Raw genomic sequence first — 23,222 nt, 5'->3', positions numbered from 1 at the left:
TTCTGGAGTGATCGCCCGAGGAGGGCTAGTTGCCAATACCCCGCTCGTACCTGCCACCCGAGGGATCAAGACCCACATGATGGCAAACTACGTCGAAAATTCCGCGCTCGAGAGGGTCCTGCGCGTCACCCTCACTGCAGAAGACGCTGAGGCTGGAACAGGGATGCAGCCCCCTGTGGTGTATCTCAGCGACCTTGCTCAGGCGCGTGGATGTCACGCAGCGCACGCCACCTCTCACTGGGTCTGTTGTTCTCGGAAAGCTTGCATGCCCTCACACTCAGTAATCATGGTACGCTGCAGGAGCTGGTGACAGAGGGCTCGGCGCCAGAGCTGAATGACCTCACCCTCGAAAGGGCCCTGATGGCGCGCCTGGCTGCGCCCCCTCCCACATACCCCCAGTGGCCAGTGCATTACCTGGTCGGCTGCTACGTCCGTGCCTCAGGTGTGTGACGGGCTGGCGATGGCCTCCACATCAAGGCCAAAGCGAGGGATTTCAGTGGGCGGTATGCGACACACTCTCCCCATAGGGAACTGCACCCCATCCCGACACTGCTACATTCACTCCCGTCCCCACCCACCACAGCCGAGCTGCGTGGGAAGGATCAGGCGCTGGTCAAGCTGCTGGAATTAGCCAAGGAGCTGACGGTGTCCTACACAGCCCTCATCCTGACCCTGCAGATGTTCCCGCAGGTTGGCGCAGGGCCGTGCGAGTGTCATTCTGCATGTCAGTCTCCCTGTCGAGTCTGCCTCGGCGCCGCCCCTGCCTCTGACCGCTCCTGCGCCCGACCTCCATGCCCTCATCCCCACCCTCGCAGCCGGCGGCGGCGCAGAGCATGGGCGCGCTGCAGCTCATGGACGGGCTGCAGGCGGGAGTGGGTCGGGGGTCGAGTAGTACCGGCGCCTTCACCCCAGGCCCCGCCATGCCCTCCACCCCCGAGCCGCGGGGCGGGGCATCCCCTCTCCCGCCGGCCTTCCTGGACGACCTGGCCGCCCACCTCGTGTCCCAGGAGCAGGAAGAAAGCTGGACCGAGATCTTGACGCTGATGGGTGAGAGCCTCGGGGTCGGCTGGCTGGGAGTGCCTCTGCGTGAGGCGAGGGTGCCCGGAGGGCGAGCGCTGCACCTGGCCATGCCCCAGCACCAATTCGTACTCACCAACCCAGTCTACTTCCTCCTCTTCCCCCTCAGCCAATGAGCTGATCGACCGACTCTCGACCGTATCTCTCTTGGCCGACTTCCAAGGGCCCTTGGTACTGCTGCAGGCCTTCCTTTCCAGCCGGGCAGTGGTCACAGGCCTGCTCTCGCTGCCCCTGTGGGGAGTGGCGGGTGGCTCGTCCATGGTGGGCGACGCTGATGATGGGGCTGCTGGGTGCTTGAGCAGGGCTGCTGGGGCGCGGTGACGAGGCGCCATCATGAGATGTGACATCCCCTACACTGCAGATGCCCCTGTGCTTCCTGGGGAATTGTTGATCTGGAGGCTAATGGCCGCAGTGACATAGTGGCTGGGCTGAAGATGCCTCATCAGGGGAATCTCCCAAAGCCACATGCAAAGTGACTGAATGTCTTAGCTCATTCTCTGTGCACCCGGACACAGAATGGGCGGGAGCTGGAGGCGAAGACGCTGCTGGGTGCCGCCTTTGGAATCAGCGGGATACCAGACATCGGTGGGTCCTGGGGCCAGGGCCTCGTAGATAATTCCCGGGCAGGGTGATGCATTGCTCGATGTCACAATGCGTCATCTGTTGGGCCGGTTCTGGGGATCCCCATGCTGGTGGCTACCCCACTTATTCAACCACAGGCAAACTGAGTATCGTGCCATTGCACCCCACCCACCTTGCCCCTGATCAGTTGTGCCAGGCAAGCAGCGCATGCCAAACGTGGTGGATGAGCTGTTCCCCCTGGGCTCAGATGCCCGCCCCGCCGACATCCGTAGCGGGGTGCAGACTCTGCAGGCAGCCTCCGACCAGCTCCACACCGCCCTGCACTCCCTGGTCCTCAACCTCCTGCGCGGCCAGGCATGTTTCGTGTGCCGTGCTGCTCCTGCTGGGTTCAAGAATGGGGGCAGGGTGTCCATTGAGGGGAACTCCGATGGGTTGGCGTCAGAGGTGCAGCTGACGAGGTCAGCCTGGCATGGCCTGACACGTGCTGACCAGACGCCCCTTGCATCACTGCCCGCAGGATACCAAAGAGGGAACACTCCAGTGGCTCACCGTGGCCGTGCAAGTGAATGCTGAGCGAGCAAAGATGCACTCGGACCTCAAGGTGGCGTCCACCGATGGATTTATGATCAACCTGACGGGGGTAGGCAGAAGGGATTTATAGTTTGGGTCGGAAGAGCTGAGTGCCAGGCGGGTACTGGTGCCTGCATTGCAAGTCAGGGATGTTTGAGGAGAGTGGAAAGCATGCATGTCACGGAGGCGCTCACAGTCCAGAGCCTTGCGAACCCCTCAACCATGCATGCCATCGTCCACTCTCCCTCATGCAGACGCTGGTCCGCCTGTGCCTGCCCTTCATGGGTGCCAGCAGTGCCAAAGCGTGGCCAAAGCTGAATGCCCGGTAGGCATGCAGTGAGGGTGGCTGGCCTGCACGAGGGTCACCATGAACCCCCACAACGTGATGGGATGTCGTATGGCAGGACACCGCCTGCGAGGCACCCTGCAAGCCCTCCTCCAATCTCCGTGGTGTATCCCAATCCCCCGTCTGCCTCCCCTCCCTCCCCTACTCCAGGTACCTGTCTGATCCGGAGGCCCGTCTCCCGCTTTCTTTTGACGAGACGAGGGTGGCGGCTACGGGGGAGGAGGTCCGCGCCTGGGCGACGGAGTGGGCTGATGTCTCCCACTCCAGGGACAAGGCTGGTGCAGCGGGGCCCTCCCCAAGCCCCACCGCACCCAAGTACCACTTCATGTGCGACGCCTTCTTCCTCATGGCGCGCTGCCAGGGCCTGGGGTACGCCAAGTGCATTGAGAACCTGAGGTCCCTCGGCCGGCGCGTCAGCGACTATGAGAATGCGCTCACCGAGCTGGAGGCTCACCTGGCAGAGTGAGCGATGGCTCGGATGGGTTTCTGGGGTGCAGGCCAGCCCTGTGTTGCACCCTGACTCGTCTTTCAGATGGCTTGAGTGCCAAACATGGAGCGGAAAGGGGGGAGCCTGAGCGTCAGCCTCCCTCGCAGTACCCAGGCGTGCTGAGCTGTCATGGCTAATCACCTCCAAAATTACAGACCCTCTGCCTACATGGACACCTCCCTCACTCCAGGTTCCCTGGGCATCCCCTGGTTCGATCCCGGATCACCCAGTACCAGCGCATCATCCAGCTGATCAAGGGGTCGGACGCCGCCTACCAGGCACTGCTGTTAGACCCCGGGCTGCTGGGCAACATCCTGTCCTTCTGCAGGTGCGAGGGTATGGGGGAAGGTTTTCTTTGGTGCCAGCAGATCAATTGTGGTGGGGGCCCAGCGTGCCTTTACGGCGGCAAGCAGAAGGATTCCTGCCTTGTGCAGCAGTAGTTCTGAACGGCAGCGGCACACGGATTAAACGTGTGCTGAGATTTCCACCTCCTCCAGGCTGATGACAACATACATGATGCGGCTGGCAAGCCCGGCCTTCGCCGCCGGGGGAGCCCTCGCGCTGCCGCTCGTAGAAGGCCCGCCCATGGAGTTCCGGCAGCTGCCCGTGAGCGTCTGGTCGTGGGTCTGGCCTGCATGCTTGACCGCGGCGTCGCATGACAAGGCTGGGCCCGCCTGGCTTTGATTGATCTGATGCTCAGGGGTGGCTTGAGACGGTTGCCTCCGCGCCAGCCGCCGTCAAGTCCCACGGATGGCCCCCTCCTCCCATCCGGCGCCCTGCGCAGGAGGCGTGGGTCGAGTCGCTGGCGGACATCCTCATTCTGGTCGCCCAGACCCAGCGCTCCGCCAGCCTGGCCCAGGGCGACATGGAGGACCTGATGGTCTTCATCACCTTCTGCCTCGCCTCCCCCGCCTACGTCCGGAACCCGTACCTGAGGGGGCGGCTGGTGGAGGTGCTGCATGCCCTCATGCCTCCCAACGAGGACCCGGGGTCGGGGTTCAACGCCCCCCCCCGCACCCAGGCCTCACACGCCGAGATTGCGGCCCTCTTCCAGGCCCACCCCCTGGTGCTCGACAACATGGTGAAGAGGTATGAGTGTGGGTTTGAACTGCCGCTCTGGCAGGGGCATGGGTGGAGGCTGCCTGGTGAGTGACATATTGGCAAGGGTCATTGTTGGCCAGGCGAAGGGCTCGAGGGTCCTGTGCAAGGCAGACTTAAAGGGAGGGGTGGCTGACCAGCATGTCATGGAGTGCCCTGCAGCGCCACCGCACGTCGTGCCCGGCTTCTGCGGCCCTGACCCCTGCCAGACACCCCATGCCTGAAAGGCCCTGGGTTCAGTGCAAGCGACATCTCCCCTGCGCACACATGACCCTCACCCTGCGCTTCTCACCCCCGACAGCCTGGTGCAGCTGTATGTGGACATCGAGATGACAGACCGGCACAACACCTTTTACGAAAAGTTCACCACACGATACCAGATTGGGGAGATCATGGCGTACCTATGGCAGCTCCCGCAGGTGAGGGGGCAATGGGCAGCTGCGATGGGATGCTGAGATCTGGGGCCATGGGTTTGCATCAATCACATGCGAGTTGTCTCGACCATGCCTGGACAAGGCTGTGCTGCGACAGGACCTGCTTCCTCATTGCTGGTCCTCCGCGACTCCCTGTTGTCCTGACGCCTGCCTTTTGGCAACTGCAAGCTCTCCAAAGGAGTACCCATTCATCCCCCCCCTCTCCCCCCCTCCAGCACCAAGCATCGTGGCGCGGGGTCGCCAAGGAGCACCCCTACATCTACGTACGCTTCATCAACATGATGATCAACGACTCGCAATTCCTGCTGCAGGAAGCCCTGGAGACGCTGCCCAAGGTGAGTGGATCACTCCACGGCAGTGCTCCCTGATGGTCCGCTGGCTGCTGTGCTCGGAGGGTGGGGCCTTGCACAAAATGCTGGGCGTGGGCCCTCCTGCGCGCCTGAGCAGTCTGCCTTTTTGCACCCGGCCGCCTCCCCGCCAGCGCAGGTCCAGGAGGTCGAGCGTGCGATGGAGGACGAGGCGGCCTGGGCCGCGCTGCCGGACGCAGAGCGCACGGAACGCGAGGAGCAGCTCCGGACCGACCGCGGCAGGCTCAAGGTGGGGTGCTGTTGCTCGCAACTGGTATCATGCCACCTCCAGTTGGCGGTTGGTCATGAATCCCAGCCGGGCTTGCATGGAAAGAGTCTATATCAAGGATCTCCCCCCCCCTGTGTTTCTGGGTGCTATCTTCCATGCCCGAGGTGAGGGCAAGGACAAGCCTGGAGGAGCAAGCGTGGCCTGCCGACGGTCTCCCACACCGCACGCGCAGAGCGACTTCTACCTGGCATCCGTGTGCATCCAGACCATGCAGTACACTGCGGTGCGTGGGAGAGACAGTGCACCTGGGGGTTCCCTGCACTGCCTCTAGAAATGGGTGGATGCACTTGGCTATAGGATCAGCTCCCATGTCAAGACAAAGAGCAACGTGTGGCCGCCTGATGGCATCTGTGTCGCATGATGCTCCATCCTGAGATACACAGGAGCTGATCCCAGGTTGCCACTCCCCACCGTCCCCCCCCCCCCCCCCCCCGACTTAGGCCGACGAGGCGGTGGGGTCCCTCTACTTCGACCTGCAGGTGCGCGACCGGCAGGCCCGCATCCTCAACTTCTTCCTCAAGTACCTCACCCTGCCCTCCGAGCGGCGCAAGCTGAAGCTTCGGGAGCCGGAGCGGTACAACTGGCACCCCGGCCGCCTGGTAGCCCAGCTGGCCAGCCTCCACGTCAGCCTGTTCCGCCGGGACGCAGCTGCCTGGGTGGAGGCATGCGTGGCCGACACTGACTACCTGGGCAACGCCCCCGACATCTTCGAGTACCTCGACCAGGTGCCTTGCGGTGGTCGGAGGGGTGTGGGTGGGGCGGGGGAATTTAGGAGTGGGGAGCTTGGTGGAGGATGTCTCTCGATGTTTGAGTGGAGCTTGGAGCCACTGCAGTGAGTCGCCAGGCAGCGCTGCCGTCCCAGGGTCCCATCCGTAAATCATAGGGCAATGCACTCAGTCCCCAGTCCCACCTCCCCCTCAGGTGCTGGTCCGACTCGGGACGTTGCCCGCCGCCGACCTCGCCGACCTCAGGAGCCTGGCGAAGCGGGTGGATCAGGTGCGAGGGACTTGGGAGGGCATAATCTCTGTAACTTGCCTGGGGCGTGCAAGGCTTCGGGGACCTCGCACCGACTCTACATGTGCCCTTCCCACCCTCTGATGGCTGCCAACCCGACACACTCACCAAGTCCCGTCCCTCCCTCCACCCCTCGCAGGCGCGGCTGGAGGCGGAGGCGGAGGAGCAGGCCCTGGACGACATCCCCCCGGAATTCGAGGACCCGGTGCTGGGCACGCTGATGCGCGACCCGGTCAAGCTGCCCAGCGGGAATGTCCTGGACCGAGCCACCATCATGCAGCACCTGCTCACCGACCAGCGGGACCCTTTCAGCCGAGTGCCCATGTCCGAGAAGGACATGGAGCCCATGCCGGAGCTGCAGGCCCAGATCGCGGCGTGGCTGGCGGAGCAGCGGAGGGCCAGGGCCGCAGCAGCAGCTGCCGCCGAGGAGAAGACCGACATGGAGGAGGGCTGAGGAGGTTGCGGGGCATGGGTCTGGGGTGGCGCTGCGCTGATGTCTCAGGTGCCAGACACAGAGGCTGTCATCCCATGGTGCACTCGGTGATGGGCGTCAGCAGCTCATGAAGAGGTGCATTGGACCAGCATAATCTGAAGAGGTTTCGCAGAATGTCATGGATAGCCAGGGTGGGCGAGGATGTGCGGTACCAATTTCAGGTACCCTAAGTGCGTGAATACAGGGCGCGCGCATATGACACACCAGCCCGTACAAGACATCGTCACATCAATTGTATCATCCTTCAATCACCAGGTAGCAGGCAGGTCCGGGGTCTAGCCCGCCCACATGATTATCGACGGCACCCGCCTGGTTGTGAGCGACAACAGCGGGGCCAAGGAGGTGGAGTGCATCAAGCACAAGGGCCGGTACGCGGCCATCGGCGACATCATCACCTGCGCAATCAAGAAGGGCGTTCGCAACAGCAAAGTCAGCCCGGTGAGTGACGATAGTGTGGGAGGTCTGGGAGGTGGGCACCCAGGAGGGCGAAGGAGGCCAAACCTTTGCCGGGCGCATCATGCAGCACATGAGATCATTCATGCTTGTATTTGCTTTTAGAATGAGTGGTTACCTCACACTGCACTTTCTCAGGGTCAAGTCGTGAAGGCAGTGGTTGTGGAGACCAAGAAGGAGCTGCGCCGACCCGACGGCAGGTGGGAGGGTCGTGGGGCGATGGGCGTGGCAAGAACCCACAAGGGAAGGGTGTCCTTTGGGATGCTCTACTGGTAGCGTGTGTGCACAGCTGGATGACGGAGGGTGCACTGATGATTGACTCGCCTCCTCCCGTTCAGGCAGATGTACTCACACCCGCCCCCTCCTCCCACAACCCTTGCTCCGTGCAGTACCATCAAGTTTGACCGCAACGCGTGCGTCCTGGTCAACCCCAAGGGCATCCCCATCGGCACCCGCGTCTTGGGATTCGTGACCCATGAGCTGCGCGCCAAGCAGATGCTCAAGATCGTCAGCCTAGCAGCCCGCATCTTCTGATCCCGCTCTCCCCTAGGGTTTCGACTCTGCAGTCGACCGGCAGGCCTGAGGCTACAACTCTCAGGGCTGACCTCCTTAGAACTTGGCAGTCTCCAGGCCGAGGGTACCACTCGCACGAGCGTCAGGAAGCCAATAGGCTCCTTGGTCCTCGCCCTTCCTTCTGACAGACTCCACCCTCCAGGCCCCATGTCACGCAAGCTGGGAGACCGAGGGTCGATGATCGCCCTGGGACTGCTCAGCGCCGGCACCCTCTTTGCGCTGGCCATGGTGTCTCGGGCGAAGAAGGCCAACCTCATGCCGCCGCCCCAGCCTCCCCCAGGCTGGTGGCCCGGGGCGGGATCTCCCTTCGGCGGGAAAGCCCCGGCAGATGTGACCCAGGAGAAGGGTTTTGAGGCGAGCCTGGCTGCTCTGGACCGGCGGAGGCCCTGAAGTAGGCAGCAGCAATGATTGGAAGTCCCCACTGGAATGTGTGTTAGGATGCAGATGTTAGCATGTGTTCCATGTGTACAAGGCTGGAAGTGAAGACACAGGGCAAGGACCACGGCGTCACGGCACATGGCGTTGGGTGGCAGGGGCGCTTGCGACGTGGCTGGGAAGTAATCACGAATGGGAATGGGGAAATCGGTCGTTCCAAGGACGCCGTCGGTCGATCATTGGGGCCGGCTGCGGCGGTTTGGTGCCCGCTGTGCATGCAGGGCCCCACTTGGCCGCCGAGATTTGGGAGACCAGAGCCCGGCTGGCTTCAAAGGCGGCGGCGTGCTGCTTCCTGGCCACGTCCCTGGAGGGGACGATCGCCTGTGTGGGGCAAGAGAAGCGCAGCGTGAGGGTTCTGATGTATCATACTGCTTGCAGAGCGGGCCGAAGACCGCTATGGTGTGTTAGACCCTGGCATACCGGCAAAGAGCACCTGCCGTACTCCCTCCCCATCCCCACCTGTATCCTGCGGTGCATGCGCAGGTTGGCGGCGAGCACCTCCCGCTCGGTGCGCAGCCGCCGGAGGGTACAATTGGTCTGCGCCCAGTCCAGGACCTGGATCAAGGTCGAGCTGGGTTTGAGGAGGCTCGGCAAGGTCCAGGGTGCAGGCATGGGACTGACAGAAGATTGGGAAGAGACTACAGCTAGGAGGCAAGTGCCATGGACACAGTGACTTGCAGGTGGAGCAGGCACGTAAGTGAACTGGAAAGTGCCCATAGTTCTTCAATCATCTGGTGAGCTCCAGGACCCACCCTGTCATGCGTGGCAATGTCGGCCTGGAAGGCAGAGGCACTTGCCAATGGCTTGAGCGTGAGGTGGCTCACCAGGCGGGCATTCTCATCCCGAATCCCGTGCAGCTTGGCCGGACTGTGAGACAGCACGATCTGCGGCATGGAGAAGGAATGAAAGGGTGTTGCAGCGGTGAACGTTGGGCAGGGGGCAACATGGAGGTGGAGCGGTTGCAGGGGGTGGTCACACAGTGAATTGCTAAAAAGACCGGTCTTCCGAGGACATCGGGGATCACTCAAGCACTCCTGCGGGCCATCTTGATTCTCGAGCCCAGTACCTGGCATTTTGGACGGCCTCCACCTGCTCCCAGCCTCTCCGAACGGAGGTTGGGCGCCACGGGCTGCTCTTCCAAGCCACGAGTCGCAGACCTCAACACATCACCAAACGACTCAGGTCTCATAGACCCACCGGAAGGTGGGGACTGGCTCTCCAGGGAGTCGGACCCCGGGAGTGTTTCGAGACATGTGGACATGTCGTGAGGACTGGGACCAAGGTCCAGTAATTCAGGGCGGCCTGGAAGATGCAATATATATTCTTTACTCCTAGAACGTGGAATTTGGATGCTCTCAGGTCATGTATAACATCGGCTGATGGTGACAATTGTCGTGTGCATCATTGGTGGGGCCGCTCTTTTCAAAGCTCACAGTGTATGATCAACCCCAAAGATATTCAAGCAGTCCCAATGTCTTGCGATTATGATCATTCAATGTTTTGACCAATGGGCGTTTCTTAATGGACGCTATACATGACTTCTTGCTGTGGAAAACCAAGGAGGTCGTTCGTCACGGGCTGATCCCGCCAACACCTTGTGCGCGCTCGCCGTGGACGGCAGATTATTGCATTCGGAACAGAGCCTTTTATATGCGCCCCCACACTTTCCACAGATATTTTAACTCAGAGATTCTGAGTATCAAGAAGCTTCTCTTCAGCGCTTACGAGGGGCCTGCACTTGTCACACGCGATGGCCACGCAGCGGGGACCCCTGATGAAGCAATTGGCCAAGAGCCTACAAAGGTGGCCCCCGGAGAACTTTGCTCCATGGAAGAATCCCAATAAGCGGCTGCAAAAGATTATCGACTCCGAACTGCGCGGAAAGCTGGAGGCAGCGGTCACCGAGTCCCAAGAAGTCCTCTTCTCTAGATACATCAAACAAGTGCTGCGGAAGCAGACCTGAGGAATGTGTCGACGATATCAGCTCTCCTCCGAAGGTGAGATATGGGAGGCCCATGGCCGGTTCGCGCATGCTCCTGGGGCGGTGCATGGTAGGCTGTCATGTCTGGTTGGCGTACTCAGTGGTATACAGTCTGCTGTGATGCATCTGAGCGAGCCTACCTGTTCCACTACGCACAGAGTTATTTGGGCCGTTCTGTGTCTCACACGCTGCTCATGCCACGCTCCCGTAGAGGCCGCCCAGACTTTAGGCATCCATCCCAAACACGAGCATCCTGGAGGGCTTTCTCAAAATTTACCACTCGGACGGTTTTGAACAGCTTCCTTCCCAGCTCGTTCCATGTCTTAAGACATGCATGGCATGTCTGTGTCTATTCTCTTTTCAGGCCCTTGCAAATTGCCTCATGTCTTGCCAGAAAGGGGAGTTGGGTTTGTCTGGGTGAGGATCTCCTCAATGTACTTGCCAGTCAGTACTTACAGCTCCTGCAAACCCACATTGTAATGGAATGAACTTGTTATGGAATATTGAAACGTTAATCTCAAGACCACCTTGTATCAAGCGCTGCGAGTGCAGTTCCAAGCAAAAGTGCACGGGATCCCACTCGGAAAACGCGTCGGAGATGGAAACGACGCCCAGCTACAGTACAAAATTTGATTTTCATTGACGAAACCCGCCCTGCGAATCGGGTTTGCAAACGTCCGCCCAGCCCCACCACTTTGCCAAACAGCGTGTTGGGTTGAATGACTGGAATCCTTCGCGTGAAATCGCGCCTTCATGAGCTGATGATCTGAGGGCAGTGGGCAGCGACTGCCTGCGAGGGGTGGGCCTCGTCCCCATGTTTGGCAAAGCGGGCCGGACTGGGGCGGAAGTCCCCATCCCACGTAAGAAATCCTCCCGAAACATAGATAAGAGGTGCGGTGGGGGCGTTCTGTGTGGCTATCGGGCGTGACTGGGGTCCAGGAGGTTGCCGGGGGTTGGGGGTGGGAAGAGTTGGTTAGAGCGTTCCCACCCGCGGGCCCGACCACGGGCTTCATCGATGCTTCAGGGGCTCATGGGATTGTTCTCAAGGTACCTCCACGCAACAATGGTGCAGCATGGACGTTCGTCACGGGCGTGGGGAGGCCAGTCCCGGCAACCCCAGCCCGGGAGGCGGGCTCCTGCCCGACAGCCGCAAGATCAGGAAGGAGGTCCAGGCCTTTGTGTCCTCCCTCCCCCTCACAGCCATCAAGAATGCCCAAGGTGAGTTGATGTCCCGTTTGTGGTGTCCGGAAGTGCATGCCTGGTTCTCGTTTCCCATTGCACCTTGTCCATGCTCCCTCCAATATACTCTCCGCGCCCACCCACAGACTCCAGCGAGCTGGCGAGCGCTGTGTCGTCTCGCCTGTACCGCTCGGAGCTTGGGCGCATGGAGGCCCAGTCCCAGCTGGAGGACTGGTGCGCTGCGCAGGGCCACATCATGCGGGCTCTGGGGCTCTGCACAATGCTTGCAACCACCGCACGGGCATTGCACGACCCAGCATCCCGCTCGGGACCCCTCCCTTACCCTCCCCTCCCCTCTCCCACTGCAGGATGCAGGTGGCGGCCGAGCTGAAGCACGTGGTGCAGCAGCAGCAGGAGGCGCTGGAGGCCCAGCTGGCCGGCTCCGGGCCGGCACCCGCCGGCAGGGTGGCGGGCCCCTTCCCCCCCCCGCCCCGCCCGTCCGCTGAGCCCCTGGAACGGCGTGGCGCAGCCGGGGACGAAGATCGCCGCCCTGGAGAAGGTGGTGGACGCGATGCGGGGGGCGGCGAGCCCCAGCGCCATCCCCGCCCCACCGCCCCCGCCCGCGCGAGGAGGTTGCGCCGGCGCTGAGCCAGGGGACCTGGGCCAGGCGCTGGCAGCGGTCGCGCAGCGCCTGGGGTGCAGCCCCGGGGGAGGGGCCGAGGGCGAGATCTGGGAGGCCAAGGCTCTGGAGCTGGAGCTGCGCGCGGCGCGGCGCGAGGCAGCCCGCGCCCAGGAGACCGAGGCCGGCCTGCGCCGCGCACTGGGCGACGCTGAGACAGAGGGCAGCCGCCTTGACGAGCGCCTGGCGGCGGCGCGGGCCGCGCTGGCCGAGGCCGAGGCGAGGCTGGAGGGCGAGGCGGCGCGGGGACGCGAGGCACGGGGCGAGGCGGAGGCTGCGCGCGGGGAGGCCGCCCGGCTGCGGGCGCGGCTGGACGAGCTCGAGGCGGCGATGCGGGGCGTGAAGGAAGAAAGCGAGGCGGCCGTGGCCGAGCTGCGCGGCGAGGCCGCTGGGCTGCGGGTGCAGCTGGAGCGCCTGCGAGACGAGGCAGGTAAGGCCGAAGCGGAGCGCGCGCGGCTGGAGGGCGAGGCGCGCTGCCTGGCGACAGCCAATGCGGCGCTGGGCGCCGACCTGGCGGCGGCCGTGGCGCAAGGCGCCGAGGACCGGCGCGCGGCGGAGGAGCGCGAGGCGCTGGCCTCGGAGGCCGCGGCGAGGGCGCAGCGCGCGCAGCGCGAGGCGCGGGAGGCCGGCGAGGCCGCGCGCGCCGCCGCGGCGGCAGCCGACGAGCTGGAGCGGGAGGCAGAGGGCGCCCGGGAGGAGGCGCGGCGCGCGCAGCGCGCGGCCGCGCGCCATGCCGCCGCGGCGGCCACCGCGCAGGCCGAGGTGGCGGAGGCGCGCTCGCCGCGCGAGGGCGCCGACGCGCGCTGCGTGGCGCTGCAGGCCGCGCTGGAGGCGGCGCGGGGGGCCGGCGCGGAGGCGGAGCGTCGCGTGCGTGCCGCAGAGGAGGAGAGCGAGGCGCTGGCGCGCCGCGCGCGCGACGCGGAACTGGCCACCGACCGGACACCGAGGTGCGCGCCCTCCGCGACGGTGCGTGGACCGTGTGACGACCGCCGCGCAGGCGGGCGCGCGCGAGCTGGAGGAGGCCAGGCACGGGTTGGGGCTGGAGAGCGAGGCGCGGCAGGCCGCGCAGGCCGAGGCCGAGCGCCTGCGCGCCGAGCTCCTGCTGCGTGGCGGGAAAGGAGGGCGTGGGGGTGGAGGAGGACAGGAAGGATGCCAGAGTCGCGCCCGAGCCCGCCGCCGACCCGCGCCACCTGTCGCAGCTGCTGGACCTGGTGTCTGGGCTGCAGCGCTCGCTGGCCGAGCGCGACGCCGAGCTGGCGGCCGCCAGGGCGCGCGGGGCCGCGGCGGGATCCGCGGTGCGCATGTCGAAGCGCCAGGCGCACCTGCTGCGCTGCCGCGCCGGCGGGGCGTCCCTGGCGTCCTCGGCGGAGGGCAGCGTCGCCTCGCGTGCCGAAGGCGGCGATGGAGAGGAGGAGGGCGGCACAATGTACGACGCGGAGGCGCGCGTAAGGGACGCTGAGGAAAGGACGCGCGCGGCTGAGGCCCAGCTGGAGGCCGCGATGGGGGAGGTCGCGCGGCTGCAGGCTCTTGCTGGAGAAGTTGGCGTGGCGCAGGCCCGGGAAAGAGCGGCGGTGGAGAGGCTGGAGGCCTGCCAGCATGAGCTGGAGGCGTGCAGGCACGAACTCGATGCAAGCAGGTCGGTTTTCTTGGGAGGAAAGGCTGCTTGAGCAGGATCTTTGCGTCATGAGATACACAGGAGTGCGCGACCTTGCGTGGCAGTTTCTGGTGGGGGCGGGAGGTCAGGGCCTTGGGTGTGCGAGGCCAGTCTCTCCACCTGGCACACACACTGATGGCCCTTCCGTCCCCTTCCTTGCAAACCAGGGAGGGTGCCCGCGAGAGGGGGGCAGCCCACGCCCAGGAGACTCAGGAATTGCAGGCTCGGCTGGAGAGGGAGACACGGGAGCTGGTGGCCACCCAGGCGCTGCTCATGGCAAGGGCGGGAGGCGAGTCGGGGGGCAGCGCCACCTCCTCCCCACCCGGAGCCCGGCTCAGCCACCTGCGCGCGAGCGGCGAGGTGCGGCGGGAGGTTGCCTCCCCCGCACACCAGCGCCCTGGCGCCGACCAGGCACGTATTGAAGGGGAAAGGCAGGAGGGGTGGGGAAGGGAGATGTCTGCCCAAGCCTGTGGTCTCTGTGCAGCCCCCACAGTAATCTGTGCTTTGAGAACTGGAACCATTGATGTGTCTTGGGGCCCATCCAGGCCTGGACAGGGCACGACAGCTGACCAGAGTGCTGACACACGGATCCACATCAAGGCCCCCTCACCCTCCCCCAGGACATGTCGTCGAACAGTGGCAGCGGCGGCATGCAGGAGGCCCTGGCCTCCTATGAACAAGCGCTGCAGTCTGAAAAGGCGGCCACGGCCAAGGCCCTGGAGGAGCTGCAGGCCAGACACGAGGAGGAGGTGCGGCGTGTGGTCTGGGAATGAGGGGTCAGGACAGTACCGAATGATGTGGCACGCTGAGCGAGGTTTTGCATCCTACAATAAGCACCGGCGAGATGGGGAGGGGGGGGGGGGGGGGTGGTCAGGTCTTTGAGATCCCCGTGTCATTCAAAGCTGCCTGCACGCCTCGTGGCAGTGCAGCGTCCCCTTCCCCACCAACGGAGCCACGACCACACCACCACTCCCACAACCCAACGCCCTCTCCACAGCTGGCGGCTCTGAGGCTGGAGCAGGAGCAGAGGCTGCAGGAGGTGGAGCTCGGGTACCTCGCGGAGCTGGAAGAGGCGCAGGGCCTGCAGCAGCAGCGAGATGTGAGCTGGGATGAGGAGGAAAGGAAGGGCGTGGGGGAAAGAAGAGCGAAAATTGGAGGGGGTCGTGCTCCATCCGAGGCGAGGTCCGTGTGCAAGCATGCAAGCAGTGGGAATGCAAGTTGTTGCACACCGCCCGACATCTTCCCCCCCTCGCCCCGCGCGCAGTCGGCCGCGGCGCTGCCCGGCCCCGGCCTGCGTGCCTCCGAGCTGGCGCAGCTGAAGGAGGAGCACGCCGCGCAGCTGTCGGCCCAGCGCGCAAAGCATGCCGCTCAGGTGTCGGAGCTGGAGGCGGCGCTGACCGCGCTGCGCAGCCAGGTGGAGGCGCTGGTGGCCTCCGACCGGGGCAGAGGGGCGGGCGGGGAGCGTGCGTCCGCGGCGGCCACCACCCCGCGAGCCTCGCAGCACACCGCCGGCGCCGAGTCGCTGCGCCTGCCCGGCGGCAGCTGGTCGGCCGCCTCCTCCCCCGCGCGCTGCCGCATCACCTCCGGCAGCCAGGGCAGCACCCCCCTGCGCGGTGGCATGCGCGGGCCCGGCAGCCCGAGCGGCGGCTCCACCCCGGGCGCCGCGTCCCCTGCGCGGCGTGGCGCGGGCGGAGAGGGGCCCGCGGACGTCCGCCGCCTCGCGGCCCAGTTGGAGGCCTGCCAGGAGGAGTGCGAGAGGTGGGTGGGGCCTGGGCGTGGGGGAAGGGGAGAGCTTCCACTGCGCGCGTGGATGGTATCCAGGTGTGGGGTGCTACTTTAAGTCTGGCGCCGTGCCGGGGGCCTCGAGGTCGCGCCTGACTGTGGCGATACTTGGATGTGAGGTGTGGTGTCGTGCTGTGCTCACCCTCCATCCACCAAACCGCCGCCTGTGAACAGGAGGGGGGCCGCCCTCGCGGAGTGCCAGGATATGGTGGATGAGCTGCAGGTGGGATGCTGGCTGGGCCCTGGCGGTGCCTGCTGGGTGTGGGCTCCTGACTGCCTGCTTGTGAGGCCCTTGGCTGCAAGGGTTGTGCATTTGGGCCCCACTCCCGACACCGGGGTTCGCGCGCCGGCACAGGCCTTTGCGGAGCAGAAGAAGGCCGAGGCAGCCCAGCTGGCAGAGGCCCTCGAGGTGCGGATGACGTGTGCAACGGTGATAGTGGGGGGGCGGAGGTGTCCTTCGAGCATCCCGCACGACCTGCTTGTCAGCTGGCACGTCAGGCTCCCTTCCCTCCCCACGCCAGCGTTCCCTCCTTTTCCCTCCCTCACTCCCACGGATGACCCCCCCCGGCACCCCCAGGGCGCCAACGCGGGCCAGCGCGAGCTGGGCTCCCGCCTGCGCGCCAGCGAAGCGCTGTTGGCGGAGGCCCAGGCCGCCGCTGCCGCCGCCGCGTCGCGGGTGGAACGCGCGGAACGCCGCGCCGCGGCGCTGGGCGAGGAGCTGGCGGCGCTGCGCCAGATGCACGACGCGCTGCAGTCGGAGCACACGGGGGCCTGCGGCCAGCTGGCCGCCACGCAGACGGGGCACGAGCTCGCCATGCGCCAGATCGCCGACCTGGCCGCGCAGCTGGCCACCGCGCGGGCCGAGGCGGTGAGGCGTGCCGGGTCGTCCGTTCGTTTTCTGTTTGGGAGGGAGGTGGGCTGCGGAGGGGCAGCTGAATGAGGAGGCGCGCCGTCTGAGGAGGGGGGGAGGCGACCGCATGCGAGCCGTTGATCCTCCTCCAGCCACTCGATACTCAACCCCCTCCCGCCCGTCCCTCACCCTTCCCCACGCCCAGGCGAGCGCGGCCGCGGAGACCGCGCGGGCGGGCGAGCCGCGCGCTCGGCCGTCGAGGCAGGACGGGGAGCTGGCCGACTACCTGGTGGCCTCCCTGCGCACCTCCATCTCCGAGGCGCTGGGCGCCGCCCCGGGCGAGGCCCGCGCCCAGGAGCTGGGGGCCCGGCCCGGGGACAATGGGCCTGCCGCGCGCGGGGGGCGTCTGGAATCAGACGAGGCGGCGGCGGCCGAGGCGGCCGTGGAGGCCGAGCTGCGGCGGCGGTTCACCGCGATGCGCGGGGATCCGCCGCCGGGCGCCGGCGCCGGCCGGCTGCAGCACTTCCCCTCACCGAGCGTGGATGGCACGCCGCGGGCGCCGGGGTCCCTGACCCCGGCCTGCGAAACCCCCCACTCCGCCATGAGCCAGGAGACATCCTGGTCCGACACGGGTGAGGCACCCCTTTCATTCATGGGGGGGGGGTGGGGTGGGGGGGCAGGGGCGATGCCCGGCTGGCTGTGCTAGCCGGCCCAGGCAACAGGCAGCGACCGACAGTCGATGGACGTGATGACTCGGGAGGCCACCGACCGTGCCCATCCTCAGGTCAACCTCAAGACTTATCCTTCGACCGCCGCCTCCCTTCCTCTCACCCCCTCGTCGCAGTGGTGGAGCTGGCGCCCAGCGCCATGCAGCGCAAGAAGTCCAAGGGCGCGCTGCACAAGCTGGCCAAGATGCTGCGTGGCGGCGGCCGCTCCAAGAAAGCCAAGGAGGCTGCGGCGGCCGCGGCGGCTGCGGGCCCCACGCTGCACCGCCTGTCCAACGGCCAGACCGTGGGCTTCCTGGGCCCCCAGGTGGCGGAGTGGGAGGCTCGGCAGGAGGCGGCGGCGGTGGCGGGCGGGGACCGGGTTGGCCAGGACGGCGCAGAGGCGGGGCGGGGCGCCCCCCCCCACCGCCTGTCCACGCTGCACGAGGTGGAGGAGGGCGAGGCCAGCACCCCGCGCCCCCTGGCCTGGTACCGGAACGACCTCTCTGTTCGGCAGGACGCCGACCCGGTGGAGGGCGCAGGCGAGTCGCGGGACGCCTCGCCGATTCAGCCGCCGACGCGCGGTCTGGCGCTGAAGCGCGCGCCGCCGCTGCTGCGCACCGACGCGCCGCTGGTGGAGGAGGCGGAGCTGTCGGCGCGCCTGCAGGCCTGGCACAAGGGCCAGGGCTGGCAGGCGGCGCCGCTGGGCGACAGCTGGCAGCTGGCGGCGGGGCGGGAGTCGGTGGAGGACCTGGCGGAGGAGCGCGCGCAGCGCTACAGCAGCGTGCACAGCAACGCGCTGTACATCCGGGCAGACCCGGGTCGGTGACGCGCGGGGCTCTGGCCCGGGCGGGGACGTGGAAGTTGACACGATCTGGAGCAGTGATGAGACGTGTGACCAATTGCCAGACGGCGGGGAGGGGGGGGTTGCGATGGAGCCGGGCGACTGATGTGATCGGTGGGGAAGGGAGGGGCTGATGAGTGTGTGGCGGGAGAAGGAGCAGGGATAGACTGGTCAGGGTGACAAGGAGGGGCAGCCATCATGGAACGGCCTCCTACTAGTGTGTGACGGGGAGTGTGGGCCTCCACTGGGAAGCCGCAATCTGCATCCACGCGCAGGATCTCCACCCCGGGCCCTGGCGGGCATGGGCCCCCACTCCAAGACGCGACATACTCGAAAAGAGAGACTCATGCATGGGAATAGGACTCGTAGAGCGTGCTCATTGGTGTCAGGCTCTATTCGATGACAGGTGGGTCTCCGTCGTCGACACTGCCCACCGATGAGGCTGCACATGGAGCCGCCCAACGACACTTGGAACGATTCTCGATGGGCTGAGGGAGTCTCCCTGAGCCTCTTTCCATTCATTATTTCGAAATTGAGCCAGGTCCTTCCTCTGTTCCCCAACAACCCACCTTAGGCCTGTGCTAGGCTGAGCCCGCTGCCATGGTCCTCCCTCCAGCCTTTGTGGCAGCCCAGCTCATCAATGCGGTGCAGGCCTACATCCTGCTACGACATGATGTCCTGAAGATTGGCAGGTGGGACACAGGAATGTTTCTGTCACAATGTGCACGCTGGGTGGCCGTGCGCATGGAAGCCAGTTCCCATGGTACGAGCCAGCATCCCAGGCAAGGCGTGCATCTGGCCCCGGTCCTGAAGCAAGATGTGCATGCGGCGCCGCCATTTCCAATATGCAGTGATCAGCATCCCACCCTCGAGGAGGTCACAGCGCATGCCCCCTATGGTGAGGCCAGGGTACCCCTGGGATGCTCCTTGAGCAGGCGGGTCTTCAGTCTAAGGGGGTGCCAAGTCCTGCTCTTGTACGTCACCCATCGGCATACTCGAGGGTTGAAATGGGAGACTGCACCTCTGCCCTGCCCTCCAGAGATGCGCCGCAGCTCGCCTGCCCCTCCAAGAAACAGAATCCCACACACCCCTGCGCCAGGTTCGCCACGCATCCTCAGGTGGTACAGGACGAGCGTGTGCGCATACGTCCTGGGCCTCAGCACCTGGCAGCTGGGCCTCAGCCCCGCGGCTCGATTCACGGAGCTCTGCCCCTGGTTCACCATGTGGTGAGCGGCAGGCCGGTGGGGAGGGCTGTTGCTGCCCGGCGGCCGTCCTGGCCCGCTTGCTGCTGCCACTTGGACATGTCCACATCGTGCCGACCCGTACAGCCATGCAATCCCCCCACCTGCCGTCCTGACCCTCAGCAAGCAAAGCCCACAGCGTCCACTCCCATCACCACTCCTGCCCATGCAGGTCCTGGTACCTCCTGGTCCTGTACTTTGTGCTGGCCACCATAGCGAGCTGGACGACGCGGTACATGGACCGCCCCCCTTCGCCACGCGCCGGGGACGATCACCGCCGGCCCGGCCTGTGGCTCCCCCGCGCCATCCTCGTCCTGTATCATGTCCACCAGGCCATGGTCTGGCTGCTCCTGGTCATCACCTGGGGCATCCTCTACCCCGCCGCGCTGGCCATGCCCGACCCACGCGAGCGGCGGGACAAGCTGGAGAACATGCTCAACTTTGGCAGCTACAACCAGCACGGTGGCAACGTGGTGTTCATGCTGGGGGAGCTCTTCCTGGCCCACCTCCCCTTCCAGTCCAGGTATCTGGGCTGGGTGGGCGTCTGGACCGCACTCTACTTCCTCTTCGAGTCCTTCAGCAAGATAGTGTGGGACCAGTGAGTGGGTGGAGGTGGAGATGAAATCAGGATCGCGTAAATGAGGGGATCATCGTCAGGGCGGGGACTGCAGGGTCCTTTGCACCTCCAAGCCATCCTCATGTGGGATTTTACGTTCCTGGCACACCTGATGCCCATTCCCTGCGACCAACCTCAGCGCAAGCCTGCGCAACCCACACAGGTTTCATTACCCCATCTTTGAGGGCGGCGCCATGCAGCAGTGGTCCGCGGCCCTGCTCATCCCTGCCCTCCAATGGGCCTCCTTCGGCCTGGTCCTGGCTCTGGTCTCCCGGAAGAAGAAGCTGGTGGAGAGGGTGGAGTCGCAGAGATCCATCGCGTCCAATGGCGGCGCGGACAGGCCGACCGCAAAGCCACATGCGGCCTAATGAACGTGCGTTGAGATCTCTCTCATGACTGCAGGAGCACACCTGTGCAATTGTCAGCGCTCAAAATTTTCAAGTTTACTCAAATAGGGCCCGTTTCCTGCTTACTGATGTAAGAAGAGGACGAGCGTGCTATATATTACGGCTCTGTGCCCGAGGCGTTCGACGGGCTCCATCCAAATGAAGCCACATGAAGCCAAAGCTGAGGGCTTTGACCTGGTGCAAGCTGGCGGGCCACCTCGCAGGCTTCCGCCAATCTGATTCAGCCTCAAGTTCATGAATTCGTGGGAGATATTATTTCATACAGTGCTGGCTGTGCACGGCGCCAGGTCGCAGATCGGGCGATGCCTGGCGCCCTCCCCATTCCCCTCATCGCGCTGGACCTCGTGGTGATTGCACAGGCCGTCCTCATCCTGCGAGCATTCCCTGGCAATCTCAGGTGCCTGTAATGTCATTTTATGTCGTACATGCGAGTCCTGGAGCCAGGCTCACCACCCCCATCACCACCGTGAAGTCATGGACTGAAACTTCAAACTGCCGGGCAACTATCCATCCCTGCACCCACCTGGTCAGGACCTGGCAGCCTCGCCTGGAGGATCTGACGCGCACTGCAGGTCTGAGTTGCTCCATCACAGATTTGTGCACTGCGAAACCTAGATTCCAGGAGAACATGTGCATTGGGTTGCCCATTCCAGCCCATGTGCTTCCCTCGAGGCCCCACAGCAGCACCTTGCCCTGCTGTTGTCTGGACCTGCCGCCGAGGTGCATGCCACTCCTTGATCCCTGTGCAGAGGGTGGCGCACACCATTCAGATGACCACTAGCTCATCCCCCTGCAGGATCCTCCCGGCGCTTGGCCAAATTTCGATGCATTGTGGGCTTCTACTCCCTAGGCCTCTCCCTCATCCAGGGTTTCTGGGCGGGGTGGGGCCTCCTGGCCAAATGGTTTACCATGTGGTATGAGCTTGGTGGGGACATGTGTGGTTGCCATGGATCCCTTGAGTTGCCGGTTGTCTGAGCAGACTGGACATGGATGCCCATGAAGAATTGGGCCCTGAGCTGGCATGCCATCATTTTTCACTCTTTCCTTCCGCATGGCAGGACGTGGTGGCTCATGACGGCCTACTTCCTCGTGGGCGCCTGGCTCAGCTGGAGAGACGTCCGGGGGGAGGCGCCGGACGGGGCGCTCCTGGCGCTCTCCTCGCGCCTGGCATTCTGGATGGTGGCTGCCTTTCACATCCTAGGGACGGTGCGTGACTGGTCCGCGAGGCGAGAGGGCGGACAGTCCAGACGAATGCGCTGGGGGGCTGCTGACCAGGTGTGATGCTCCCGCCGCCACTGCCGCTCCTCTACACGGCCTCCTGCCTCACCCAGCGGCCTCCAGCCCCGGCACAGATGGCTCTGGTGCTGACGGGGATGACGTGGACGCTGCTGCTGCCGTCGGCCTATTCACTGCCGGACGCAGCAGCACGTGCAATAGCCGTGGAGGGAATCTGCAACTTTGGCAGCTACAACCAGCATGGCATGAATGTGGTGAGGTGGGGAGTTGGTGAAGGTCGGTGCAAAAGGTTGCAGACCTGGACCTCATCTGCTCAACCACCTCATCCTCTGTGTCCTTGCCAAGGTGTTCATGCTCATTGAGGGCTGGCTGGCAGACATCCCCGTGATACCCTCCATGGCCGGCGTGGTCAGTGGCTGGGCAGCCGCCTACACCACATTTGCTGTGATCCGTTACATGATCGTCGGAAAGTGAGAGGCTTTTTGGTTGGGGAAGGGAGTTAAGATGCCATGGCATGGGCGTTGGGGTGCAAGACGTGTTGAGCAGCTGCTGCGGGGACTTCACTGTGTGGATCCGAGAGCGAAATATTGTTTGAATTCTGCCCAGCTTGAAGATGGTTACAGGTCTCACTGACATGGATTGGGATCCACCCCCACAGGTACATCTATGGAGTGCTGGCCTGCGCCCTGCCGCAGCAGTGGGCTCGCACCGCGTTTGTGTATGGACTGCACTGGCTGGCTTTTGGGACGGTCCTTGCCCTCTCCTGGATCAAAGGTCGAATTAGGAAGGGCGTCGGCTCGGAAGGTGTCCACCCTCCCGGACCAAAAGTCCCTCACGACGGCACGGCGGCTGGGGAATTGGGGAATGGCTTGAGCACGGGGCCCCGCAGGGCGAGCTCTCCAATGCCGTCTCCCTGCCGTCACAAGGACGCTTCGGGGGTCATTAGGAGGATTCGCGAGAATAGGCGTCCTGCCTGCGATCCGCATCCCCTCACTGGCCTCCACGTTGCCGCGGCACTCCAGCTGGGAAACCTCCGGACGTGCCGGAGAAGCAGTAAGTCACCAGGACAACATAGGCCGCCACATCATCGAGCGCAACCCCTAAAGCAACATTTCATGTAGCAATTTACTTGCTTTGTATCGCGCAAGGTGCAATATTGAGGGTGATTACTCCCGGAACAGATGTCACAAGACCGTCGCCCGAACTGCCCCTCGGGCCCCCACGTGCGTGAGGAAGCTCCAGGTGTAGTCCGGAGGGAGGGTGTCCACCTGGGCGGTGTCGAGAGGTTTCCGTTGGAAACAGGTTCCAACACCACCGACGGCAGGCTTTGCTTGTGAACTCACCTTCCCTCGACTGCAATACAGCGCAGGCATCGTTGATTCCTGCCCTCGCGCTGAATTTCGGCACTGCGACCAGCCCTCACCACGCTGACCGACCCTGGTCCCCTACCTTTGTGCCTCCTTGACTTGTGCCCGCTCAACCGCCACCTTGAACAATGACTGCTCGCGCTTTGGAAGTTCGCGGCCTCACGCCGAGCGTGTCGCACCAGGAGCTGTACGATCTTTTCGCGACAGTCGGCCCCATCGTCCACCTGGCCACCGCGATAGCGGCGGGCGGCAAGCAAATGGTTGCGGTGGTCATGTACAGCACTTCGACAGCCGCTGGACAGGCCCTGCAGTACCTGCAGAGCTACAGCCTGCAGCCCCCCTTCAGGCTGCACCTTCAGGCCGCGACCCCAATGGCCGTCAACTTCGTCGGCATGTCGCAGCAGTTGTTATCGGTGCGTCCGTGCCAATGCCATGCAGTGTGAGGCCTGGAGGCCGCCATCCTGCGAAGTCCCGCCGTCCGTGA

The 23,222-nt window shown here is 64.6% G+C and overlaps 8 protein-coding genes across 8 annotated transcripts in view; 7 read left to right on the top strand and 1 right to left on the bottom strand.

Annotated features, from left to right (window-relative positions):
- Positions 1–360: 360 nt before the first annotated feature.
- Positions 361–6,698, top strand: F751_3174 (putative ubiquitin conjugation factor E4; the record flags this gene model as incomplete). The annotated part of the gene is made up of 19 exons (XM_011399042.1): positions 361–442; positions 584–690; positions 816–1,047; positions 1,187–1,338; positions 1,593–1,662; positions 1,847–2,022; positions 2,177–2,299; positions 2,484–2,554; positions 2,726–3,037; positions 3,253–3,390; positions 3,560–3,668; positions 3,847–4,151; positions 4,462–4,579; positions 4,810–4,929; positions 5,081–5,191; positions 5,403–5,453; positions 5,671–5,955; positions 6,152–6,226; positions 6,384–6,698. The coding sequence occupies 19 exons, from the start codon at positions 361–363 to the stop codon at positions 6,696–6,698; spliced, it is 2,952 nt and encodes a 983-aa protein (XP_011397344.1).
- Positions 6,699–7,025: 327 nt separating this feature from the next.
- F751_3173 (50S ribosomal protein L14) lies at positions 7,026–7,724 on the top strand (the record flags this gene model as incomplete). Its single annotated transcript, XM_011399041.1, has 3 exons — positions 7,026–7,175; positions 7,329–7,390; positions 7,580–7,724. 3 exons carry the CDS (start codon positions 7,026–7,028, stop codon positions 7,722–7,724), a joined length of 357 nt encoding a protein of 118 aa, XP_011397343.1.
- Positions 7,725–8,270: 546 nt separating this feature from the next.
- Positions 8,271–9,091, bottom strand: F751_3172 (hypothetical protein; the record flags this gene model as incomplete). Its single annotated transcript, XM_011399040.1, has 4 exons — positions 8,271–8,313; positions 8,428–8,519; positions 8,658–8,753; positions 8,951–9,091. The coding sequence occupies 4 exons, from the start codon at positions 9,089–9,091 to the stop codon at positions 8,271–8,273; spliced, it is 372 nt and encodes a 123-aa protein (XP_011397342.1).
- A 1,418-nt stretch (positions 9,092–10,509) lies between these two features.
- F751_3171 (hypothetical protein) lies at positions 10,510–10,659 on the top strand (the record flags this gene model as incomplete). The annotated part of the gene is made up of 1 exon (XM_011399039.1): positions 10,510–10,659. One exon carries the CDS (start codon positions 10,510–10,512, stop codon positions 10,657–10,659), a length of 150 nt encoding a protein of 49 aa, XP_011397341.1.
- Positions 10,660–11,252: 593 nt separating this feature from the next.
- On the top strand, positions 11,253–17,856 carry F751_3170 (hypothetical protein; the record flags this gene model as incomplete). Its single annotated transcript, XM_011399038.1, has 15 exons — positions 11,253–11,397; positions 11,505–11,592; positions 11,866–12,037; positions 13,348–13,673; positions 13,859–14,051; positions 14,312–14,440; positions 14,689–14,790; positions 14,998–15,236; positions 15,648–15,696; positions 15,829–15,882; positions 16,051–16,341; positions 16,529–16,612; positions 16,844–16,955; positions 17,168–17,334; positions 17,545–17,856. The coding sequence occupies 15 exons, from the start codon at positions 11,253–11,255 to the stop codon at positions 17,854–17,856; spliced, it is 2,463 nt and encodes an 820-aa protein (XP_011397340.1).
- Positions 17,857–18,471: 615 nt separating this feature from the next.
- On the top strand, positions 18,472–20,096 carry F751_3169 (hypothetical protein; the record flags this gene model as incomplete). The annotated part of the gene is made up of 3 exons (XM_011399037.1): positions 18,472–18,563; positions 19,285–19,710; positions 19,892–20,096. The coding sequence occupies 3 exons, from the start codon at positions 18,472–18,474 to the stop codon at positions 20,094–20,096; spliced, it is 723 nt and encodes a 240-aa protein (XP_011397339.1).
- Positions 20,097–20,437: 341 nt separating this feature from the next.
- Positions 20,438–21,845, top strand: F751_3168 (hypothetical protein; the record flags this gene model as incomplete). Its single annotated transcript, XM_011399036.1, has 6 exons — positions 20,438–20,532; positions 20,667–20,707; positions 20,932–21,049; positions 21,194–21,341; positions 21,467–21,625; positions 21,717–21,845. 6 exons carry the CDS (start codon positions 20,438–20,440, stop codon positions 21,843–21,845), a joined length of 690 nt encoding a protein of 229 aa, XP_011397338.1.
- A 1,165-nt stretch (positions 21,846–23,010) lies between these two features.
- The window catches only part of F751_3167 (hypothetical protein), a gene marked incomplete at both ends in the record, with an annotated part of 2,540 nt that continues 2,328 nt past the window's right edge, over positions 23,011–23,222 (top strand). The window contains one exon of the mRNA XM_011399035.1: positions 23,011–23,151. Coding sequence (XP_011397337.1) covers positions 23,011–23,151 — 141 coding nt within the window. The remainder of the gene's footprint in view (positions 23,152–23,222) is intronic.

Source organism: Auxenochlorella protothecoides (genome assembly GCF_000733215.1).
Source record: "Auxenochlorella protothecoides strain 0710 unplaced genomic scaffold scaffold33, whole genome shotgun sequence".
NCBI lineage: Eukaryota > Viridiplantae > Chlorophyta > Trebouxiophyceae > Chlorellales > Chlorellaceae > Auxenochlorella > Auxenochlorella protothecoides.
This window is presented reverse-complemented; position numbering and strand designations above follow the sequence as displayed.